This window comes from Lacerta agilis, chromosome 9, assembly GCF_009819535.1.
Source record: "Lacerta agilis isolate rLacAgi1 chromosome 9, rLacAgi1.pri, whole genome shotgun sequence".
NCBI lineage: Eukaryota > Metazoa > Chordata > Lepidosauria > Squamata > Lacertidae > Lacerta > Lacerta agilis.
Window position 1 is genome coordinate 32,196,895 of NC_046320.1, and position 23,418 is coordinate 32,220,312.

General features: G+C 41.3%; 1 protein-coding gene across 3 annotated transcripts; it reads left to right on the plus strand.

Annotated features, from left to right (window-relative positions):
* Nucleotides 1–234: 234 nt before the first annotated feature.
* Nucleotides 235–15,180, plus strand: NAF1 (nuclear assembly factor 1 ribonucleoprotein). Of its 3 annotated transcripts, none has more exons than XM_033160201.1 (8): nucleotides 235–1,000; nucleotides 3,190–3,331; nucleotides 5,315–5,411; nucleotides 9,588–9,670; nucleotides 10,791–10,951; nucleotides 12,572–12,623; nucleotides 13,598–13,704; nucleotides 14,208–14,436. In XM_033160201.1, exons 1-8 carry the CDS (start codon nucleotides 375–377, stop codon nucleotides 14,305–14,307), a joined length of 1,368 nt encoding a protein of 455 aa, XP_033016092.1. In that variant the 5' UTR covers nucleotides 235–374; the 3' UTR covers nucleotides 14,308–14,436. The 3 variants fall into 3 exon arrangements, with proteins under 3 accessions (XP_033016092.1, XP_033016091.1, XP_033016090.1); XM_033160200.1 differs by having other exon boundaries at nucleotides 237–1,000; nucleotides 5,318–5,411; nucleotides 13,598–13,700; nucleotides 14,208–15,180; XM_033160199.1 differs by having other exon boundaries at nucleotides 238–1,000; nucleotides 13,598–13,700; nucleotides 14,208–15,180.
* The last annotated feature ends 8,238 nt before the right edge of the window (nucleotides 15,181–23,418 follow it).

Genomic DNA, 23,418 nt, shown 5'->3' on the forward strand with positions numbered 1-23,418 from the left:
CACAAAGACAGCACACTACATTTTGGTTGGCCTGATGAAGGTTTTTCAGTCATTTTGTTATGGGGGCTCTAGGGCAACCTTACTATTTCTGGGTTGGCTGTCGGTAGAGCATGAGACTCAAGATTGTGCGCTCAAGCCCCACGTTGGGCGAAAGACTGAATTCTAACTGCTCGCCTGTTAGGCAAAAGGCGCCTGCGCACACACGGGCATCTGGCGCCGGGAGTCCCCAGGTCCCCGCATGCGCGAAGCTCTTCCTCCCATGTGGAGAACGAACGAGGCCGGAAGCAGCGTATTCGGCGCGCGCGCGCGTCGCAGCTCCCGCCGTTGTTGCCAGGGCAGCTGTGCGTAATTACGCGCGGAGAGAAGGCGCGCAGATGGACGAGCTCCCGGCTTCGCGGGACTACGGGGACTCCGGCCTCGCGGGCTGCCGAGTGACGCAGCGGCTGCAGCTGCTGAGCGTGGCTGGCGGTGCCGAGGGAAGCTCGGCCGGGACCTGCCCGCCGGCCCTTGCCGTGAAGGAGGGCGAGAAGGGAGCCACGGAAGCTTCCGAGGCTCCGACGCGGCTTCCCGAGGAGGCCGGCCCTCATGGAGGCGGCGTGGAAGGAGGAGCCCCGCAGCCCGGCCCTTGTCACGGCCTGCTGCAGCCGTCCGGCGCGGCGGAAGGGGAGCTGCCTCCGCTGGGAAATGGTTCGTCGTCGTCGTCCTCCTCCGTCGGCGACCCGCGGCTCAGTTTCAACACCGGAGAGGGAGGCGAGCCGGGCGGGGGACCTCGCCGCGACCCCGATGCACATGCTGCACCGGCAGACGAGACGCCCCTCCCCGGCGAGGGAAGGGAGGAGGAGAAACCGCCGCCGCCGCCGCCCCCCGATTTGAGAAGCCCCCGCTCTTCCCTTCCGGATTTTAAAGGCGACCCCCAAGATGTCGCGGAGGAATCGAGGCCGGCGCCGCTAGGGATCGGGCAGGACTCGCCGGCGATGGAAGGCTCCTCGGATTCCGACAGGTGAGTAATTCCGCAAAGCGTGGCAGGAAATCCGCCCGGCTGGAATCTTGCACTTTCGAACTTCCCGGGGAAGTAGGAGAGGAAAGCGGGTATTTGTACTGCTCGGGTTGCCACCTAGCTGCGCATAACCTTTTAATGGCCGCGAGACTGGCGAAAAGCACTTGGGGAAAGTTAGACCCTGGAAAAGGACCTTGCCTGGCTTTGTTTCTGCTTTGATGGATTGCCGGTTGTGTAGCAGGAAAAAAGTCGCGTGCAGCTCTATAGAGTCAGATTTATTTTGTGCTACCTTCCAGTTTTGCTTGTCACCAGCTGTATAAAAAGCGAGAGATTTTTCTTTCTTAACATATTTTAAAACTGACGCCTATCCTTACATATGCTAGGGCAGTATGCGGCAGCAGTGATTAAGTTAATATTAAAACAAATCTAAACGGAGTTCGAAGTAGTTAAAAATGATGGAACAGACTACCAACACTTAAAAATGCCCTGTATTTTAACTAGATCTTGCAATAAACTTGTTTATGCCCAGACATATTGATAAGAACAATGTCTGCAGGATCAGGCCAGTGGCCTTTAAAGCCCAGGATTCTTCATCACAGTTGCCTATGGGAAGCCTAGGAAACTGCTAGTTAAGTGATAAGTAACAGAACCAGATGTATGTATAATTATTGGGCCCATTTATCAGTGCTACACCAGTGTGGTTTAGTGGTTACAGTGTCTGACTAGGTCACTAGGACCTTGGAGACCAAAGCCCACTTGGCCCATGAAGCTCACTGGGTGGCCTTGGTCTAGCGGCTCCAGGGGTCAGCAACCTTCGGCTCTCCAGATGTTTCGGACTACAATTCCCATCATCCCTGACCACTGGTCCTGTTAGCTAGGGATCATGGGAGTTGTAGGCCAAAACATCTGGAGAGCCGAAGGTTGCCTATGCCTCTAGCCACTTCCTCTCAGCCTAACTAACCGGCTTCACACTTTTGTTGTGCGGATTAAATGAGGAGAGGGCAAACTTTGAGCTCCTTGGAGAAAAAGGTCTTGCAGAAATCCAGTAAATAATAAATGGTTGTAGGTACCTGAATGCTTGAACAGACCTAGTCTTGTCATGACCAGAGCTCTGCGTGCTGTTAAAAAGGTGAATATTAATATACCGTGAAAGCTAAATTCTGTTGGCATATTAGTGATGAGAATTAATTTACTTGGATTTTGTTTTGTTTTGTTTAGCACAATACTTCAAGTAAGAAAGTGGCACTAAGGGCTTGCAAAGCTTTGTAGTTCTCTCACTGGGAATACTGGTTCTCTGCCAACCTGCTGACTATGAAGATTTTGTGCAGGCATCAACAGTACAGAAATGTAGGCCATCCAAAATCGCTGCTGAGCTGTGCATGGGGTTCCAGGGGTCTTGGTCCTCAACCAGGGCATATGCATCTTGGGAGAATTGAAGACAACAGTGGAGGCTGTCATTGCTTTAAGAAACATGATTTATTCACATGTTTACACCTAAGTTTAGATTCAGGTAGAAATTGCAGAATATCTTTTGGAGCACCAGCATAGTGCTCAGCTCAACTGTGTTATGTTTTTGAACTTTTTAAATGTCTGTTCTTGTGGGGAAGAACATTGATACTGGCCAGAGTCTGAATAAGTTGTGGGCTCTCTAAGAGCCTTTTGCTTGGAGAGGCTCAGCAAACAATAGTTTTGACACTTTCCAATCCTGCCCCCTTTCCTGCTCCCTCCTCTGCAGATCATTCTGCAGAGTCCAGCTAAAGCTCAGAATTGCATCTCATTCATGCCTTGATGGCAGGCTACCAAGTGAACCAGAGCTTTGGCCCTGCAAAATTTTGTGATCATAACAGCATTTACCAATCCAGAATTGTGTCCAGTGGTGTTTCTCAGCTGACAGGAAGGATTCTATTGCTTCCTTCCCAAAATGTGCTCTAGAGGGTTGGGGAATCCTTCAGACCAGGGTTTTTTGGGGGGGCGGGGGGTTCCAAGCAAGAGAGGGAAACCACTGGAAATTACTTCCCCCCCCATTCTGCTGATTGAAACCTTACAATCAGTTGAGTGACATAGTTGGATGCAACCCATAGGCTTCTTTTGCTACTATATGAACAACAATTTCTTCTTTTAAGATTTTTCTATAAATAAAATGTGGCAGGAGATATTCTGAAGAATAAAAATAAAATTTAACTTTTGTGCAGTGATACAGACAGTTCATCTACAGACAGTTCATCTTCTGTCTCCTCTTCTTCCTGTCTTCCAATGCTGTCTGAAGATGATGACCAGCAATCTAAGACTGAAAATAACTCCTGCCCTAATAGAAAGAAGGGTGAATCATGTGAAGTAAGTATGTTGATTTATATGTAGACTATCCTCATCTACATATAGTTGGATAGTTTATCTGAGAATCTTACCCTGTAGTGCTTTTATAGGGCAGAATTAGACATTGTCTTGGAAAGGAATGCTCTGAAATCCCCCCCCCCCGATAAACGGGAATGTGGGAAGGAGGGCTGCTTTAAACCTTCCTGTGTTGGATGACTCTTTGCTGCAAATGTCAGGCCAGGGTTATCACTTCTCAGTTTTGAATTGCAGGGGAGAATCAGTGAGTGGAAGGCTCAAGTGCTTCTTCCCTTAGTCGCATTAGTACAAGGGAAGAAACATTGAGACTTGTTTGTTGCTTGCAATACCTAATTCTGCCATCAACCACATTTCCATGTTCAGTATGGGGAGAACTAAAGCTGGATAGCTCAGTTGGTAGAGCATAAGCATCTTAATCTTCGTGTCCTGGATTTGATCCCCACGTTGGGCAAAAGATTCCTGCACTGCAAGGGTTGCAGTAAAAGACCCTTCGGGTCTCTTCCAACACTACAATTCTATGATTCTTCCAGTTGGTCTGTAGCTTCCGCTAGTTGCTGAACATAAGAATTCTACTACATATATTTCCTACTACTAAAAAAATTGCTTAGAGCAAAGGGGCCCTTCCCCTTGGTCTGTTAAAGCATTGCAAGGGATACTTTTGAGTCCCACTTTATCATCTTTCTGGTCCAAGCTTAAAGTTATCTAGTGCCAACACAAGTGTTTTGTTTATTATTGTTTTTATTTGAACAATTTATACACTGCATGGCTGCAATAGTTGCTAAGCAGTTTTCTAAGATACAATACCTCCAAAATTAAAACTGTAAAATCAAGAAAACAAGTTAATAATAATAAGTATTGTTTTGTTAATGTTTGTCTTTCTCTTTGTGTACAGTGTCTTTTTTTGCTCCTTAAAAAAAACAACCCCTCAACACAGCAACTATAAACTTCAGTAAAACTTCAGTAAAAACATCTGCAGTATGCACTCATTAGGGAGAGGGCTCTTGGTGGTTATGGTCTGTACCTCTGAGCCATGGGGAACACTTAACAGTGACTCCTGGAGATCTCACTGATAGGGCAGGGATATAAGGAATTAGGCTGCCCTTGAAGAATACTGGGCCCGAATGGTAAATTATTACAAAACCTTGAACCTGGCCCAGTAGTGTTTAGGCAGCCACTGAAGACTTTTGAGGTTTTGTACCGGCAATAGTCTGTCGCCATCAACAATCCAACTACAGCTTTTTGCATCAGCTGGAGCCTGTGTACCAAGGACCAAGATGTGCTGCGATTACTGTCTCCATCTCCACCCCCAGCCCAAGGGTCAAGAGAAGCAAATAACAGGCTGCTTGCTTCCTTTTAGGCACCCATGCTGCCTTCCCTAGTTAATGAGAACTCAGGAGGCATGAAGACACCAGACATGCACATCCTTCGTCACTTTTGGTGATTTGTAGGGAAGATAGCGAGAGGAGTTCCCATTGTACTAGGCTTGCCTTTCCTTGGGCACCATGCATCCAAACATGCAGAGTTTGCTAAAATTAGATGTTTTGACCAAAGGAAGCTCCAGGGAGGGTCACTTGGCATCTTCATTACATATCTTCAGGTGCCAGATGAAAACATTCCTCTCCTCCCAGGCTGCTTAAACAATCTATGGTCTTTTAAAGGGGGAGGCAGTGCAGGATAGGGGTGCCTGGGGTCACGAAGAGTCGGACATGACTGAACGACTGAACAACAACAACATTGTTTTGTTTGCTATTATGTTATTTTTGTGTTTTAATACGTAAACTCCCCTGTGATCCTTGGATGGAGCGTGGTTTATAAATTTAATAAATAATAATAAGGTTAACTGATTGTGGATTTTAGGTCTGCAGTTATATATAGATCCTTGGCCAGACAACTACAAAGAGATTATCTAGGGTGGGCAGCAGTAGGATTAATATTTTATTATGAAAATTAATTCTGAAAATTATCCAGCAGGAGCCACTTCCTGTTGAAGATTTTACCATAATTCTGCCTGAATCGGTTGAACTTATGCCTTTTGGAAAAGTTTCCAGCATCATTGAGCACCTAGGTAAGCGAATGTTTGTGTGTGTGCATGCCTTTTTAATAATTGTTCTCCTTCATAGTTCATAGTGTATTAGTTGACAGAGGGGTGTGATACCATATTCCTTAGTGTGTAGATGCCAAGTGTATAGTATAGTTTAGTGTCAAGGGATAGTCAGAACTTCTAAATAGAATGCGTACTTTTGTTTTGCCTCCTGGCTTCATGCATATCTACCCAAAACCTGTATTTAATTCATGCATGCATGCAGCTGTGCATCCCGCTCAGGGTTGGATTTAGGTTTGATGAGGCCCTAAGCTACTGAATGTAATGGGGCCCTTTATATGTCCAGCTGTCCTTTGTCAACAACAAATTGTTGCAGTTTTTTGTGTTGAATATATGCTATTTCGTAATTTATGGACCTAATAGGTCCATACACAACACAAAACACTGTTGTATGTATGTATGTATGTATTTTATTTTTTATATTACATTTTGGAAATGTACATCCAGTTTTTTCCCCTTTATTTTTTTGGGGGGCCTCCCAAGAGAGTGGGGCCCTAAGCTATAGCTTGTTTAGCTTATACGTAAAGCCAACACTGATCCCCCCCCCTCAGGCTTCCATCAAAATTCACTCTGCAATTTCTTCTTATGCTTCCTTTGTCCCTCCAAAATGTGTCTTCTGCCTTTCATCTCTGTGACTATTATGGCATCACATATAACTAAAACCTAGACCTTGCCAAATTCTCATTTTGACTCTTCTGCCTCCTTTTCTTCCTCACTAGGCTCTCTCCTTGTTTCAGCAGGACACCCTTGCCAATAAGATTATTTTGTCTTGAGAATTCCTAACTTTTCTTCTAGTTGCCAATGCTAAAACATGTGTTATGTGGAAGGTTGTCTGGGGGCACCAATTGAGCCACTTGGACAGTGATAAACTGCAGTGCATTGAGACGAAGGGCTGAAGAAAAAGCTTTGTAGAATGTGTATCATAGAAAGCAATGGCAATATGTCAAAGTAAATAGAAAATAAGCTTTGGAAAAGGTAGTGGTTTTGTGCTTGGTGTTCAGTTAGTAGTGATATTTTAGTATTGGGTTGTATAATTGGGAGTTTCTTAATAGCGCCACGAACACTGCAGTGTCAAAGATTCCATTGGCAAAGGATAATTCTGAGGAATAGTCCACATAGTGATTCAGTTCTATATTGGTGGCAATATTTTTCATACTTTCTGTGGGCATTTGTCTACTCTTCATTAAGTTGAAGGTGGTAATTCTGGAATTGCAGCTAAAGTTGGAGAGGAAGAGAAGAGGGACACACCATAGTACCACAGAGCTGGCTGCAAAAATCTGTATCTTTAGGCAGGGTGCTGTATATATTAAATTGTATTATACAAATTAAAAATCTACTTATTCCAATTAAACCTAGAGGGAAATAAGATTGTCCATGCCAGAGAAGGCTGCATGATTCTAGCAATGCTGTTCCAAAAACTCCTGAGTTTACCCCATAAAATTAAAATACGGAGAAAGCAAAGCTATTGACATGCATGTGAGGTAAATGGTTTCTTTTAAAAAAAAATGTTTCTGTACTGTTCTTCCTGTGGGAGCCAACAGCGATGAACAACATAGAGAATACAATAATAAAAACCATCTTAAAAGCATTTAAAAATGCATCTGAATCCAAAATAATGTACAAAAACATTAATTGAAAACATGTTGTTGCCATGCTTGTTTTGAAGCAGCATGGTATGAATGAACTGCCATAATTGGGGGGGGGGGAGAGAGAGAGAAGTATTTTTGCTGTTCAAGAAGGAAAAGTGTCGAGCTTAATATGCTTGTCTATATTTTGACTCGTGTTGCGGGTCTGCCTTCTGCTCCCCTTAGCGTTACCCCTCTTTTCGTGCTTGAAATGGTACTTGTCTTGCTGACGAATATTGTCTTGTTGGCTATTTAAAGACTTACATTACTTTCAGAGACTTTTGTGTTGTGTATCATATTTACAAGAGTGTACATTTTGGTCTCGTATTATGTTTGTTGCGTTTAAAGAATTAGTGCCTTTACTATTTATTGGTCTACGTGCTGCCTTTCATTGTTTGCTGAAATGGTACGGGCCAGACACTAGCAAGCTGCATTTCTCCTAAGACTGCGAATCTGTAAGTGAACCCCATTGAACAGATACAGGTGGGTAGCCGTGTTGGTCTGCCATAGTCAAAACAAAATCAAAAATTCTTTCTAGTAGCACCTTAGAGACCAACTGAGTTTGTTCCTGGTATGAGCTTTCGTGTGCATTCACACTTCTTCAGATACGAAGAAGTGTGCATGCACACGAAAGCTCATACCAGGAACAAACTCAGTTGCCCATTGAACAGAGTGGGACACGAGTCTGAGAAAAATATGCACAGACTTTTGCAACAAATCTTACCTTTCTAAAAGCAAATAGATAGGTAACAGATTTAAAGTGACAGGGTCTTTCAAGGACATTTTCTACACAGAACATGAATCATAGCTTTGTCTGTCAAATGCAAACGATTTAAATCAAGCCTAAAATTGTGCTGATAGCTATGTAATCTGGATTGTATGAAAACACGCATGCAGAAATATAATGTGACTAGTACAACTGAGCGTTCTTATTGTGATTAAGTCACTAAAATATGCATTTTAAAGTGATGTCTTTCTTTTTGAGTTAAAGTCTACTCAGTAGTTCCATCTGTTCAAAACATGGGTCATTGTACTTACCGTAGGTTTTTCCAACCTTTTTTTTCTTCCTGGGGGTACATTTGAAATTTCGGGAGTGCTGTGGCTGCTGCACCTCGATCCCCTCTCTCCCTCCCTCCCCGATTATTTTTACACAATGTCCTCTGAAAACCACTGTCACAGCATACAGTGATAGACTGCAAAGCTGTAAATCACAGATCAGCAGCACCAAAGCACAAAAATATTGATCCTTACGGATCTGAACAGTTTCAAGATGGGATGCCAGTAGATTACAGAACACATATATGGACAGATATTTTGATAATGTAAACAAGTGGGAAAATGCCTTGCAACTCATTACAGTAAGTTACAGGTTTTGATTTACAGCTTCAGGCCTTTAAAGAAAAGTTTTTATGTAGTTCAATATTTTTTCACACCTGATGAGGTGAGAAGAGAGAGACCAAAGCCATTAAGGGACACTCACAGGATCACTGTTGCTACTAAGTATACCTATTTGCGTTAATGAGCCTGACTAAGTTAGGTCCTTTAATTTCTGTTGGTCTGCACCCTGTGTAGTCTGGTGTTAGCCAGAACGTGTTACAAGAGTGTGCTTTTTAATTTTTCTATTGCTTCACCTTTATAGCCCTAGTAGGGATCAGGCTGTCATTGCTGCATTAATTGTACTCTGGAGTTTTTTTGTGAAGGAGTGATGAGTGTGAATATTTAATTGATCATTATACTGTCTCAGAATGGATGACTTCCTTGCCAGGAAATGGGTTTCCGTTAATAAGTGTTGCAGAAGCATTTTCTTGCTTCTGCAGCAATGAATATTAGATTTTTGCAGGGTAATTGGGAGTAATTTACATTTTTATTAAATGATATCAAATCACCTGCCTCCTTTGAAGCTTTCTTCTTTAGAAATTGACACTCTTTTACATAGTTTCATGCACTTCGGATGTTAAACGTGAAATCTGCTTGTCAGAAAGTATATAATAGGAAAGGTAACAGTTTATCCACAATATCCACAATTCATTACATTGCTATTAGTTCTACAGCAGCGTCACAGTGCTTTTCTTGAAGCTACTGATCTTTGCATCTTTTAATTATACCATCACAGTGAATATCAAGCTTATGGAGAGGTGTATCATTCTGATAGTTCTAGCAGAAGTTGATTGATGCCTAACTGCCATCTGTAGAAACAATAGAGCTTTCTGATTTGTAGCAATAAGCAATTGTAAACAGTGAGCTTAGTGAGTACCGAGGATGCTACTTGGTCTCACAACAAGCTCATCGTGTGAATACCTTCAAATGGGGCATTGCTTTGCCAGTGTACATGCTGCTTTCACATGATGCATGGCTCAAACTTTATTTGTCAGTGCAGCTATAGATTAATATTGTAGTTTAAAGTAGTTCCTCAAACTTGGGTTACGAAGGTAGAAGCAGGGCCATGAGATTTAAACTAGCGCTGTTTAACCTTCTTTTGGAAAAGGTTGTCAGCTTTATAATACTTTCTTTTTAGTTATAATAGAGTCACAGAAAGGGCTACCTCCAGTCAATGAAGATACGGTGCTTTTTAAAGAAGATCGGCATTCAATGGGAAAGGTGAGCAAATTGCACGTGACTTGTATATATTATTTTTTTAAAGCAGGAATAGGGAACCTCAGGCCTGGGGGGCTCAATGCAACTCTCCATCTGGACCTTGGGATTCTCCCCAGGCTCCACCACTTGGACCTCCCCAGCCCTGGCCTGCCAAAGGCTACCCACAAGGGAATGTGGCCCTCAGACTCAAAAGGATTCCCCATCGCTAATCGCCTTTTGGCTTTCTGCATTCTGCTCATTATGTGTTTTTACATATTTTTGATTCACGTCTAATGAATTTCTGGGGAAATACATTTTTAAAAGTAAAGTTCAGTCATTCAGTCGTGTCTGACTCTTCGTGATCCCATGGACCAGAGCACGCCAGGCACGCCTATCTTTCACTGCCTCCCGCAGTTTGGCCAAACTCATGCTAGTTTGTAACTAAAGAGGTACAAATACTTTGCGAAGCTACCTTACATAGGCAGTAACCTTGAAGATACTTAACTATACTTTCAAATAGATGATTTTGAAAAAATGACTCGCCGTGTTGCATAGGTTCAGCCAGTGATAAAATATAGATTGAAAGCCCATTCCTTTGTTTTAGATTGTATGTTGCAGGGCCTATTTCTCTCTTGTGCTGCACTTACTTGCATACATTCAAATGAACTTGGCTTTTCTGTTTGAGCATTCAAACAAACATGCCTAAAATCAATGGGGCCCGAAGGAGAATTCTTACAGGGTTGTGTTCAGCAGTGATGTCCATCTTATTTTAAGACTGCCATTAGCAGAACAGGACAGAAGCAATTTTCACGGATTCCCTCTCCCTCCCCCTGCACTCTTCCCAAATCACCCAACCATTTGCAAAGGGGGAGGGGGTGTTTCACTGAAAACTGCTTCCTTCCTTGTTCCTCTGACAGAAGCCTTATGAGCAGTTGAGTAATGCTGCATTGTTTGATACAACATAGTATTTTATATTGGGTGCTTCAGTTCCCCAAGCTGGTGCCCTCTATGTGTTTTGGATTGCTACTATCATTAGCCCAAGCCAGTATGGCTGTGCTGGCTGGGGCTGATGAAACATGTGGGCGGGCATCAAGTTGGTGAATGCTAAATTATAGAATGTCTAATGTTGGTTTTTGTCTTGCAGGTCTTTGAGGTATTTGGTCCTGTGTCACATCCCTTTTATGTGCTACAGTTTAACAGTCCTGAGCATATAGAATCGAAAGGTATTAAAATGCACGAGGCTGTATATTTTGCTCCGTCAGTTGAAAGCTTCACCCAGTATATATTTCCAGAAAAAATAAAACAGTAAGTGTTTTTTTTAAATGTAAATGTGTGCACCTTGAAAGTCTTGCTAAATAGATTTAGAACTCGATCTCCTTGGTGATGCATTCCAAAATGCTTAGACAATACCTTTGATAGCCATTAGTGTCCATATACTTACAATTCTTGATATATGAATATGAGACTTGTATGCAGATGTTCTGTTTAAAAGACGAAACAAAATAATAAATAAATAAATTCCTTCCAGTAGCACCTTAGAGACCAAAAGTGCTACTGGAAGGAATATTTTTTATTTTTTATTTTGTTTTGACTACAGTAGACCAACACAGCTATCTACCTGTAACTGTTTAAAAGGCGTAAGTATCCTCTGAGATGCTTACCTTGGTTCTCCTGAAGATTCCCTCATTTTTAGCTATAAATTTGGTATGGAAATACGCAACTCATATTGCCCAGAAGGCTTTTTAATTCTAGACTTAATGTAGCCTTCAAATGATCCCAAACCTATCCCTGAGCATAATTAGCCTTTTGGATTTAGGATTCCTGATTAAAAATTGTAATGATTTTGAACAGAAGTTAAAATCATGTGCTATATCCTCTCCCAGAAGGGTGTTGTTTGGGATAGAGGAAGCATCTATCCTGAGTTGCTTCAAATGTTGCTCTGTTGATACCCCTGTTCCTTATTCAAAATGTTCATCAGATCAGGTTGAAATGGGTTTGCTCCTTATTTGTGGCAACAGGCTATTCTCTAAACTGAAGGCCTCATTAAGTAAATGCAGCATGCATGCACCCAGAAGTCCTGTTTCTTTAAAAATCTGTCTTAACCTTATGCACGCACACAGGAGTGTGGAGGAAGCATGGATGAATCAATGCAAGTATTGAGAAGCTCATCTGGGGCATCTATATCTCCATTCTGCTTTCCCTCTCCTCAGTAACTTGCATGTTAGACAGAAGGGGCAGGATAAGGCTCTGAGCCATGATGAAATCATCTGCTGCAACTACTATGCTGGGGCTTGGACTAGATCAGGCCCTGTCAGTTTCAGTTAAAATCTCTTTCTGTTTAGAGAGTGGTATTAGGGCTCACTGGCAGTCCTATCTCAGTATTGAAGATAGGAACTTGGAGCTGAATGAACTGTGACTTGCCTAAGGCCACTTGGTAAATTTGTCACAGAGGTAAGATTAGAACTGTTGCTTTCTGGCTCATGCTGCTGGCAAATGCGGCACACAATTGAATTGAAGTCGGCAATTTGAAAAATTCTCACTGGTTTTCTGGCTTTTCCTCTCGCCCATGACAAGAGAACTCTCATAGGACAAATGTTGTCTTAGGAATCACAGTTCTTGCAAACTTTTAATTAAATCTGATGTTCCCAGACTGGAATCAATACTGTATGTTCCATGTATTTCTTTGCCATGTGTGGTTTTATACATAAGATGAATTAGACATTATAACATGCAGGTGAGTTTTCCTATGTGAAATTGATATCCATAGTGGAAGCTGTTTTGAGTGTTCAGATTCTGAATGGCTGAGGCTGCAGGTAGTATATGAGTTGTGGTTTTTTATTCTTTCCTCCTGCTTGAGGGTAACAGGAACTCATGTATAGAGATAATGGCCAGTATATAGATCTTTCACTTTGTCTCATCTTGCAGAGAGAGAGGATCTGACGCATCATGGAAAAACGATGAAGAACCACCACCCGAGGCAAGTACATCCTTTTGTGTACTCATTTTATACCTTAATGTCTGTAAGTGGTTACTACTTAAAGAGCAGTATTCTTGTGGGATATTTATATGCATAGAAAATCACTTAAGCAGTGTCTGTCGTTCAACAGAATATGAATTTCCCTGAGAGCATCTTAACATTTAATTGTCTGAACAACAACAAGAGATAGTGCTGCATATATCTTGTCTGCATCTTCATTAGCTCTTTATGAGAACCAGTGTGAGTTCTTTAGCTCCATGTATCAATATTCTGAAGGCTGGATTTTTCAAAGTAGTTTCTCAATCTTTAAAAGGTTTTAGTTCATCCTCAGAAAGAGGATAATTTGACTTGGAATTTAAACTGCTTCTTCATTAGCTTAATGAAGGAGTAATTTAATGCCCCCTCCAACTGTAGCTCCCCACATATCCTATAATATTCTCAAGGATCAAGCTGGGGGAACTCCCAATGGCAGATTTTTCAAGGGACTGCAGAGCAGAGGGGGAAAGGCCCATTTCCATTAACATTATATTCGTAAAAGGCAGGTTAGAATCCCATGGTCTGTAACATGTCATGAAGATCATGCTGCTTTAATTTTGCATTTCTGCAGTGAAATTGATTCTTGGTCCAGTTCCAGATTGCTTCTCCTTTAGTGTAAATAGTAAATTTAGGAAAGATAAAAAAACTAGTTGTATCATTTTGTACTTTGAATCCCATGTAAATAGTCCTTTCTTATATTTTTTCACTTGTAAGTATTTATTTATTTATCCCCCGCCCATCTGGCTGGGTTTCCCCAGCTGCTGCTGCTACTACTACTACTCTCCAGTGGTAGTAAAGGTGCTTAGAGCATATTCCAGAATGTCATATTTATGAATGAGCATCAAATAACCTGTTATTGCCTGCTGATAGCCAGTAAAAAGAACCAATTGGTATTTTCTGCTCAGTTTCCAGTTTCTTATGTAAATATTTTGATCTAGGCTTTAGATTATAGTGATGATGAGAAAGAGAGAGCAGCTAAACAGCAGAAGAAATCTCAGAATTTAAGAAGAAAGAAGTGCCGACCACAACCAGAGGATTCCAGTAAGTAGATGCTATTACGGAATTTTAATGTTGGGCCTCAAACCAAATTAAAGTATAAAAGCTCAAAATCCCACTTTCATAGATGGATTACTCTATTATTACTTGAATATAGCATAATTGTAAATTTTAGCCCTTGCGCGTGAGAACCTTTCAGTGTCAATAATTGCCTTTATCCTGAATAGATTAACAGTGTGGGATTGCAGGGGGGGAAATATCATTTATTCTGCTACGGAAGCTTGAAATGTTTATTGAATTTTTATCACAGCCTTCTATCCAGATGAACCCAGGGTGGCAGCAGACATTCATTCGTTCATTGCCATTTATATACTGCCTTTCTCCCAAGGTAACCAAGGCAGCTTACAAATTTAAAGGACTGAAACAAATGAAAACACATTTAAAGTTGGCCTGGGGTGAGAAGGGGACAGTCTGTGTTCCCCATGATACCACGTTCGCAGGATAACCCTGAATTACCAAATGCCATAATTGCTTTTTCATTTCTTTCTGTAGATGGGAACGGAGTTCATTATCAGCCCAGAAGACAATATCCTTCAGATTATTCACATGGATACTTTGGGAGAGAACCCAATCCTACCTTTGCAAGGAGTAGATTTCCTCATTCGTCTGCTTCCCCACGTTCCTTCAGGCAGTATGGAACGTCTCCACAGCATTACTCTAACTTTACAGAATTGCCAAAGCCTTCAGCTTTTTGCCAGCAGCAGAGGCAGGAGAGCCTGAGGAGACATCAGTATTCTTTTCCTCCCCCGACATTTGAAACTGTTAATAGCGAGGCAAATTTTCCACCTCCTCCCCCATCTGTAACATGGGGGTGGCCTGAGTGTAGTCAGAATGCATACGACCCATTGTTCTCACTGCTGTCCCTGCCACCGCCACCGCCACCTCCAATACCACCTCCACCTGCTGCTCCCCACAATGCTCATCTTCCTTAGAGTAAAGTGGTCCATCTGTCATTCAGGGACCTGGAGAATCTATAATTGTGCACCTGATGCTTTGTATATTCTTACGTGCCCTGTGAAGAGAGTGATTTTCAAATTATGTACAAAAGTATAAACTTTTGAGTTTTTTGTATGGAATCAAAAGTATAAACCATGTGTATTTTTTTTGTTTCTAGAACTGACAAAAGAATAGGGGAATAGTGGTTTAAATTTTATAGAGCATACCTATACCTAATGGAAATACTAAAACGTGACTATATTTTTATCTTGAGTTTGTACAATCCAAGTTCCTGGAATCTTTTTTATAAAGCTGTACATTATTTCTATAGTAGCTTTCCTAAACTAATGTATGTATTTGTCAATGCAATAAAAGAAGATTGTGTTTGCGGGGTATATATATGGTTTAAAAAGTTTATCTAAGAAATACGTTTAAATTATGAATTATATGCTGAATGTATGGCAAAACGTAATATCCCATGCCAACAAATGCTAATTCCTAAAATAAAAATAATGTGTTGTCCAACCAAGACCTATTGAGTTTAGTGGGCACGTGCTTAACTCTCTCCTTTTAAATTTGAGGTTTTAACCATGCTTTATTTAGTAATCAAACAGGTGTCTGAAATGGTGAAATTGTCTTGTTGACCATTTTGGTGGTAATTAAAAGTTTAGCTGGTTAAATTACCACCTTTATGTCTGGTTGACATAAGAAGTTACAGTACAAGTAGCCTGAATTAGTTTCTGTACTGCATCATGAAAATACATAGCCATAAGAAGTACTGTAGTCTTATTGTCTGAGGTCATTGAAGAAAGTCTTGTGTCCAGATTAAGATTGCTAATAAAATTTCACTTCAGCTTCTGCGTTTGATACTACGTGTTAGATCTGAATATAGGCTTTCTGTTTTGTGTGAAATTGAAATAAAGAGACTTTGTTCAAATTATGGTGTTGAATAAAATTATTTGTGGTGTCTGAAGTATGTCTATAGGTTTTGGTCCTAAGCTGAACAAAGTTCATAAGTGAATCAAGCTAGGTTATGCATATTTTTTGCCAGTCCAGGCTGCATGTTCAACTTTCTTCTCATTTCTTTTTTTCAGCATCACTGTGCTTGCATTAGATGAAACTTTCTGTGTTGTCTAGAGCCAGACTTTAATTACTTTCCCCTTCACTTTTCTGCGCTGACTGGTATTGGCAGGAAGCCATTTGTAGGCAGCAAGTTGCGTCTGTCAGACAGGCACTGTCGCTGCCTTATTTGCCTCTTGACACCCCTGTGTTGTCAAGAGTTCACAAGATAAGCATGCTGGAACAGATCCTCCTGTATTTTGATGACCTTATGGGAGCAGGTCTCCTCTCATAGCATATGCTAAGCCCCAATTTACCAGTGTGTCGCCAGCTACATGACTCTTGACTTCATCTTGTTGCTGTCATTACTACTGGTGGCAGTCACCCTCTGGAGGCTGCTGCCACAGCCATGTTAGTTTCTCTAAGACATTGCCTGCTGTAGCAGTTTGTCTGCTCTCTACAAGGTATGTGACTGTAGCCACCTTAGTACTGACCATCATATTCTATATAATTCTTCATGGCAGCTGGCCAAGCTCACAAGGCCTCTTCCTTCCTGCAATAGGTGTGTCTAGAGAACTTTTCTCTGGCACTTCCCTATAGTGGGGACATTCCAGGAGTCAGTTAAGGGGTGGAACAGTAAGGTCCTCACCCCTGACTTCAAGCATGCATGCTGAAGGCTGGGGCCAGGCAACTATCTCTGTTGCCTATTCTAGAAGGTTAAGGTCTCACATGTGCAACTGCACAGATGAAAACTAAAAGATTCAAGGTTTTAATAAGTTTTCCCCTTCCAGCTTGTTTCACTTAACTTTAGAAAATATTACCGGACTGAAGCTCCCATTTCCTGTTCTTCAGCAGTCAGTTGCCATTCTGTAACCCCTAAGCATAGGCCGTTGGGGGGGGGGTATTACCCATTTGGTTTTTCCACCAGATTTAAAAACAACTTTTAAAAAAACCAATTTTATTTTTTTTGCTGTGCTGCTATTTTTGTCTTGTATGTGCTTGGTGCTGTTTTGTTGTTGTTGTTGTTTTGTTAAATAAGCATTGCGAGTCACAGCTGAACATTAGCAATACCGTTAATTATGCTATTATAATTTGGATAGAACAACATTCAAATCTTTGTTTCAAAGATGTGTGGTGAAAGTTCTTTCGTACCATTCACCCAACACATCTCCCAAAATGTCTTCTGTGAATAATGGTAAGTTATTCTCTGGCCATGATGCACACTTGCAAACAGAAAAAATGGAAATTCCATTAAGCATGGCCAGAAAACAATAGGTTTATAGCTCAGGCAAAACCACAGAAAGATAATTGAAGCTAGTGCTGCAGTTAAAAGAGCTGGCCTGAAATAGTTGCTTTCAGAAGAGTTGGAAATAGTATAACTTGTTATTTGCTGCTATTGTGATGTTTAAAAAATGCTAGTGCCATAAATATCCAAAATTGGCATTTTTTTAAAGAGCAAGTCTTGCTATGGAAGACATTGCATTGAATGGTAAGTGGTTCAGATTATTGTTCTTTGAGTAATTTAACTAACAAAGGTTAATCAAACTTTTGCTTTCATTTCTCATGGCAGGGGGAATCTTTGTTGTTGCTTACTTTGAAATAATTTAATGATAGCACCAAACAGTCTTCAGAAGCCAGGAATGGTTAAAAAGAAATACCCTTGAAAAATTATGTCAAATTGTTTTTATTTACCACATCATCATAATCACAGGGTAAATTTTGGAATCCAGGTAAGTATACTTACTGGTGAGGGCAGAGGCTGCAGCCTTGAGAGAACAGGGGTCTTTCCATGTGTGAGTGGAAGAGCTTTCTGCTTATCCATGTATTTCAGAGATCCAAGCCTTTCCTATGAAGTGTGTGCATTTGCAGTCTAATAGCTTTCAACAAGATAAACGCTAAACATAATTTCCATAGAGTTTCACACAATGGAGGCTTGATTATAATATGAATCTATATGATTATCAATATTCACTTCATTGGTACGTGCAACTGTATGTCTTAAGGATGCCTGAGAACAAGTTTACTCGATCCTTCACCCTAGTATGCATTATGGAAATGTGTAGAATTCCGTGAATGAAATAATAAGATATTATGGCATAGTGTGAATTTTGCTTCTATACTGCATGATGAATGTGCATATTATGGTGAATGTTGGCCACATTAGACATGCAGTCCACATTATTCCTAATATGTTTGTGTATGTACACACGATGTACCTCCTTTTAATAATCTGCAATGGTGTTTCAAATAACCATATTGCAAATTTATTATTGCAAGTTTCTATGCATACTTACTAGGAAGCAAGACTCAGGCTGGTGGTACCTCTTTATCGTGGTAGCTCTTTCCCCAGTTTGCATCCTGGCAAGTCCTTTGTGAGTGAAATCAGAATGAAACTGAGAATCCTTGTTCCTAAAAAATATTAAAGTTAATTACAGGGCAAACAAATAGTTACAGAATTTCACTAACCATATAAATTTAGCTCAAGCATCTATCTTAACCAAGTTAGTGTGACAGATCTTCTATTATGGATGATTACATTATCAGTCTGCTTATACAAATACGATTGCCTGGATGATAATACCCCAATCCTATCTGATTAGTGCCATATTCCTAGATTAGCATGTCAAACTGTCAACAGCAATCAAGAGATGATAAACTGATGGATCTTGGTACTTATTGCTGCTGTGTTGAACAGATTGATTGCATATTTATAGTGTGTCTTTGGTATCCTAGCGTCACTTTACAATAACATATTACTGCATCGTAATTCTATTAGGGTTGTTAAAGAAGGATGTCATTTAACTTGTGAAGCAATTCTCTCATATGATTTCCTTGGAGGAAGATTTAAGAATGCACTTGGCAAATAGTTTCATCTTTTCACCACAAAATCATGATAGGATTGGTGGTGTTCATGTGAAAACGTGTGCTTTACAGTATACAGTGACTATCTAAATACAATATTGTGCTTTTATCATTTTTGAAATTTATTAAACCTAGTCCTGTAATTGCTAGGCAGGGCTATATTATTGCAATTGACTTGTAGGTCAAGCTTGATATGGATTTCAATGGGAGCAATGTCGAGCAATTCCTCTAATAATAATCTTGTCTGTTGAACACAATAATCATTCCCAATCATTTCTCAAAAATAGCTCACTTTTTCTTAATAACAGTTGTAACAGTGACAACTACTGCTTCTTAATGGTCTAAGGATGTGTGGAGCCCACAACTATTCCTGACCTACAATGTAAAGTGGACAGTGCTTTGTACCCTGAGCAAGGATTATCTAATGTGTGAGAAGGATGGTGGGAACTGGAGGGACTCACAAGAGAAAACGAAGTGGTCCTTCCATTTCCCCACACAGGGATGAGGTGGAGAGGTTACTGTGTCATCAACCTTCACCATCTCCTGGGGTTCAAGATATTGCTGGGAGCTGATTTCCCTTTCAGTGCCAGCCAGTGTACCTTTTAATGTCAGCTTTAGGTTTTGCTGGCAGGGGGGAGAAGATATGTGTTCAGCACACTAACCAAATTCTTCTCTATCTACCTTGAACATTGCCCACACCTGGATGTTGGAGATTCATTCCCTGTGTCTAGAGTCGTGGGATTGTTTTCTAGCACATGACGGTATGTGTTTTCATTCCACAAAGTGGGAAGTGACGGAGACAGGATGTTTGTGTTACTGTGTTCCGTGAAGTGGGACTATTGTCCTTTGTTCTTTCTCTTTGCTGTCTGATGCTAGAGAGAGAGGGAGCCATGTTGCAGTGCTTCGTGTGTGTTTATAGGTAAATAAAGGTAGATTAGCCAAAATGCTGATTTGCTGAGTTCTGTTACGCAACTGCACAAATTCTGCGGATCCGTAAGTCTGCTGATGTTTCTTGGCATCAGTCACTGTGATGTTTGGGCTGAAGAAAGCTTTTGAAGTTCCCGAATGATCGACCAGGAGGGAGGGAACATGCCAGTTGGGCATGTGTCTCTGCCAGGGTCCTACTTGTGTGTAGGACATCCTAACACTGGACACATACACCATATTACAAAAAGTGTGACAGGGGACCTCCATGTGAGCATATCACATTTGTAAGTTCCTTTCCCCGTTAAAACATTACAGAAACTGGGCCTAAGCATGTGCAGCTGTGCATCTTGTGTTTTGGGGAGTTGATGGTGATGATGGCAGCTCCTTCACCACAGAAACATAAGCCATGGCCAGGTGAGAACATGAATTAATGACCCAAACAAATGAAAATGTTTAACATTCTCCTGATGGAATAATGTCACTACAAGGGAACTTTCACAGCAAAAAACCAATGCTAACAATCCAGCCTTCCTCCAGGAACTACTTTTGTGATGTGAATATCTGCATGTGTAAACAGATAAAGTACTTGGATTGAATGCTATTGCCTAAATATTAAGGCACATTTCTACACTGTGGGCCATTTCCACCTACATGTTTTGAAGAAAGGCATATGAAAGTTTTAGAAGTATTAGAGAAAATGAGAACCGGCACTTCTTCTGACTTGAAGCTGTTCTTTTTTCCATCTTGAATGCCATAGAAATGCTTAAGGCAATAAGAATCCATACAAGTGTGACATTAGTTAAGGGAAAAAAATAAGATTATGGATGTAGGAAATACAGCTTTGAGGGTTTTCTTTCCTTAAAATAGAAAAGAAACACAAAAAAGAAAATTCTCTATACGTATTTTAATTATTAAGATAGTATTAAAAGTTTCATCAACACTGGAAAAAGTGGGGACTATTTAATCAACTGTAAAAAAATGCCCCCTGCCCTCAGTGAATATTTTCTTTGGGCAGGGTTGCCAACCAAGGTAAAAGAGCCAGTTCAGACTGAGGGCAGGAAACATTGTTCTCAATCTGAATTGGCTGGGATATATTGTTCTCAAACACATCCAGACAGTTCACAGTATCCTGATAATATTGCACTGTAATCCTTGATTAGTTAGAATCCTATAGTCAGCATGAGAAACTCCCTGTTTACACTGGGAAACAGCACCAAAACAACTGGCATTTAACAGAGTAAAATGAGGTGAACAATACCTGTATTCAGCTCCAACCTCTATGGAAGCAAAAACCAGGGAGGGGACAAGCCCTGTTTCTTCCTGGGAAAGAGCTGTAGCTTAGCAGCAGAGCATTTGCTTTGCATACAGAAGTTCCCAGCTTCAATCCCCAGCATCTCCTGTTAGAACTGGGAATATTGGAGAGCTACTGCCAGTCAGTGTAGACAGATGGGCTGAGTTGGATGGGCTTGGTATAAGGCAACTTTCTATGTTACATCTTGAGGTCTGTGCTGTTATCTGGGCAGGCAGCCAAATCGCAACAGTTATGAATAATTTACAAACCGGCGCAGGCTCATCTGTGTTCTAAAATTGGCTTACCGCGGCACACGGCTTCATTTGTTGCCGGCAAAGATCACTTCGGGCTTTTTGTTCGATTTCCCACTTCCTCCTCTATCAAATCACATCAAGAGTTCCATTTAGAAAGCTAAACTTGCACTCTATTTAATAAAGTTGAGAGGCTAATGTGGCTTTTTGACACTGCTACTACATTATCTTTAAAGTGCTGTTGTGATATATGAACTGTGGGTTGTTGGGGTCCTTTTGCCATGACACCGGTGCAGTCTTAAGTTCCCTTAAGCGTGAGACTTTGAAGAGAATGGGGGAGGTGGGTTGAGTGCCCTTCCCCTTAGTTCAACATCTGTAAAGAATTGTAGCACAAGACCAGGCAGCTCTTAGAAGTATTTCTCTGAGCACCAGGAAGCAAACTTTTTCTCTTCCTTTTTCATCCTTGCTGTCACTTAGATTCTTATTTAATAAACAGAACTATGTTACTTTAATGGCCAAATAACTTCACCTAAAGTTCTGGCCAGGGCTGTCGGTCTGTGATTAATGGTGGTTATTTTTTATTTAAATGATGGGACTCTCTTAGAGCTTTGATTGTCAGCAACTGGGAATGTGCTCACAGTAATTAGCTGCAGTGGTGCTCACTTTCTACAGAGTTAGGTCTGAAGCAATAGATTTTCACGGTTCTAGCTGCCTCCTTGGAGAATTTGGCAGAAGCTGTTGGATTTCTGTGTTCAGAAATGGTATAGTTTATTATTCTAAACCATGGATGGGTGTACCTGTCAATTTTGGCTTCTCTCAGCTGTCCAGTTTTCTAGTTCAGTTTACCCAATTTCCAGTTTTCAATTTTTAAAAAGTATGCATGAGAATTCATATATACTTTTGTACACCTTTCTCATATGCATTTTTAATACCATTTCGGCTAATGTGTGCATTTTGGCAAGCAATTTCCCCTAATAGTCATTTTTTAACATTGCCAATGGGCATATTTTTGTACACATTTGTTGGATGGAGAACTGCATCACAATATTTGGAGAACTGCACATTTCAAAGGATAAGGGTGCTTTGGTTCACATATTAGTTTTGGAAGGGCAAACAGAATGATTTTCTCCTCCATCTCTACTCCAAGTTTGCCACTGTCAAAATATCAACATCATTGGTGCCCCTTCTGTTATCCTATCATTGTATCCCAGGCTTCTGTATCTGTAAATAAACAGTTTGGTTGTCATTCTGTGTCTCACGCAAACAGCAACAGTTCTGCAGAAGTTGCCTAGAAGTTGCGTATCGAGGACCTCAATCCACCCCCCATTGACTTGACACAGGAGACAGATTTTTGGTTTGGGTTTTTGGCAAATAATTTAGGGCCACAACTTTATTTAAATACAAATTCGGTGAGTGGTTGCGTAGGCATTGGTTCAGACTACTGTCACACCGGGACAGAGGCTGGCCTAAAACCAGCGATTGGGAGAATGCGACTGAGGAGAGTTAAGGACGGGGGGGCAGCAACGCGTCCCTCTTCCTCAATGGTCCCGGGGACTCGGCTTATGGCCCTAACCCCTACCGGGGGCATCGGACAAAGCATAAGAGTCGCCGGATTCCTTTAACAGAATTCCCAGCATCAACATGATTCTGGATGGGCAGCGCCCAATCCAGCAATCCACACAGGAACCAATGCCTAACCGCCAACCTTACAAGTTGTGACAAGTTGCTACTGCAGTAGGCAAAACCATAAGGCACAGCCAATCGGCCAGATGGACAAATTCCTACTGGGCCCCTGCAAAGCAGACGACCCCATGACAGGCAGAGCAAAGTCAACGCAGAGGCCTAAGAAAAAAGGGGGGGGCGGGACGGGTGATCAGCAGCCGAAGCCAAGAGAAAGGAGCACCCACGTGCGGAGGCTTAAATAGGACGCTAAGCTGTCCATCACAAGTTGCAACATTACTTTTTTCCCAGCAACTCCTAACTGACCATTAGCTACTAAGGCCGGCTACCGGCCCCACCCCCACAGGGAGGGAATGTGTCTTGCCAGGTCCCGATCGCAACACGTGCTCTTACTCATGGTAGAACCCGATTTCCCAGTGTTTGAGAAAAAGAGAATAAAACATTATACACTGTTCAACTTTTAAATCATTGATTTTCACATAGGTTGTCACTGACCCTGTGGACTTTCCAGAATGTTTCTTGTAAGTATCAATGAATACTGTGGTCTTCTAAAGCTGTACTTAATTTCAAGAGCTAGTGAAGCAGCAAATTACATGTTGACTTTCACCTTCTCCCACACTGTTGTCACACTTTCTATATCTCCTAGCCAATATCCTCTTCTGGTGAAAAATTACTGTGTGATATCTTTACTCCCCTT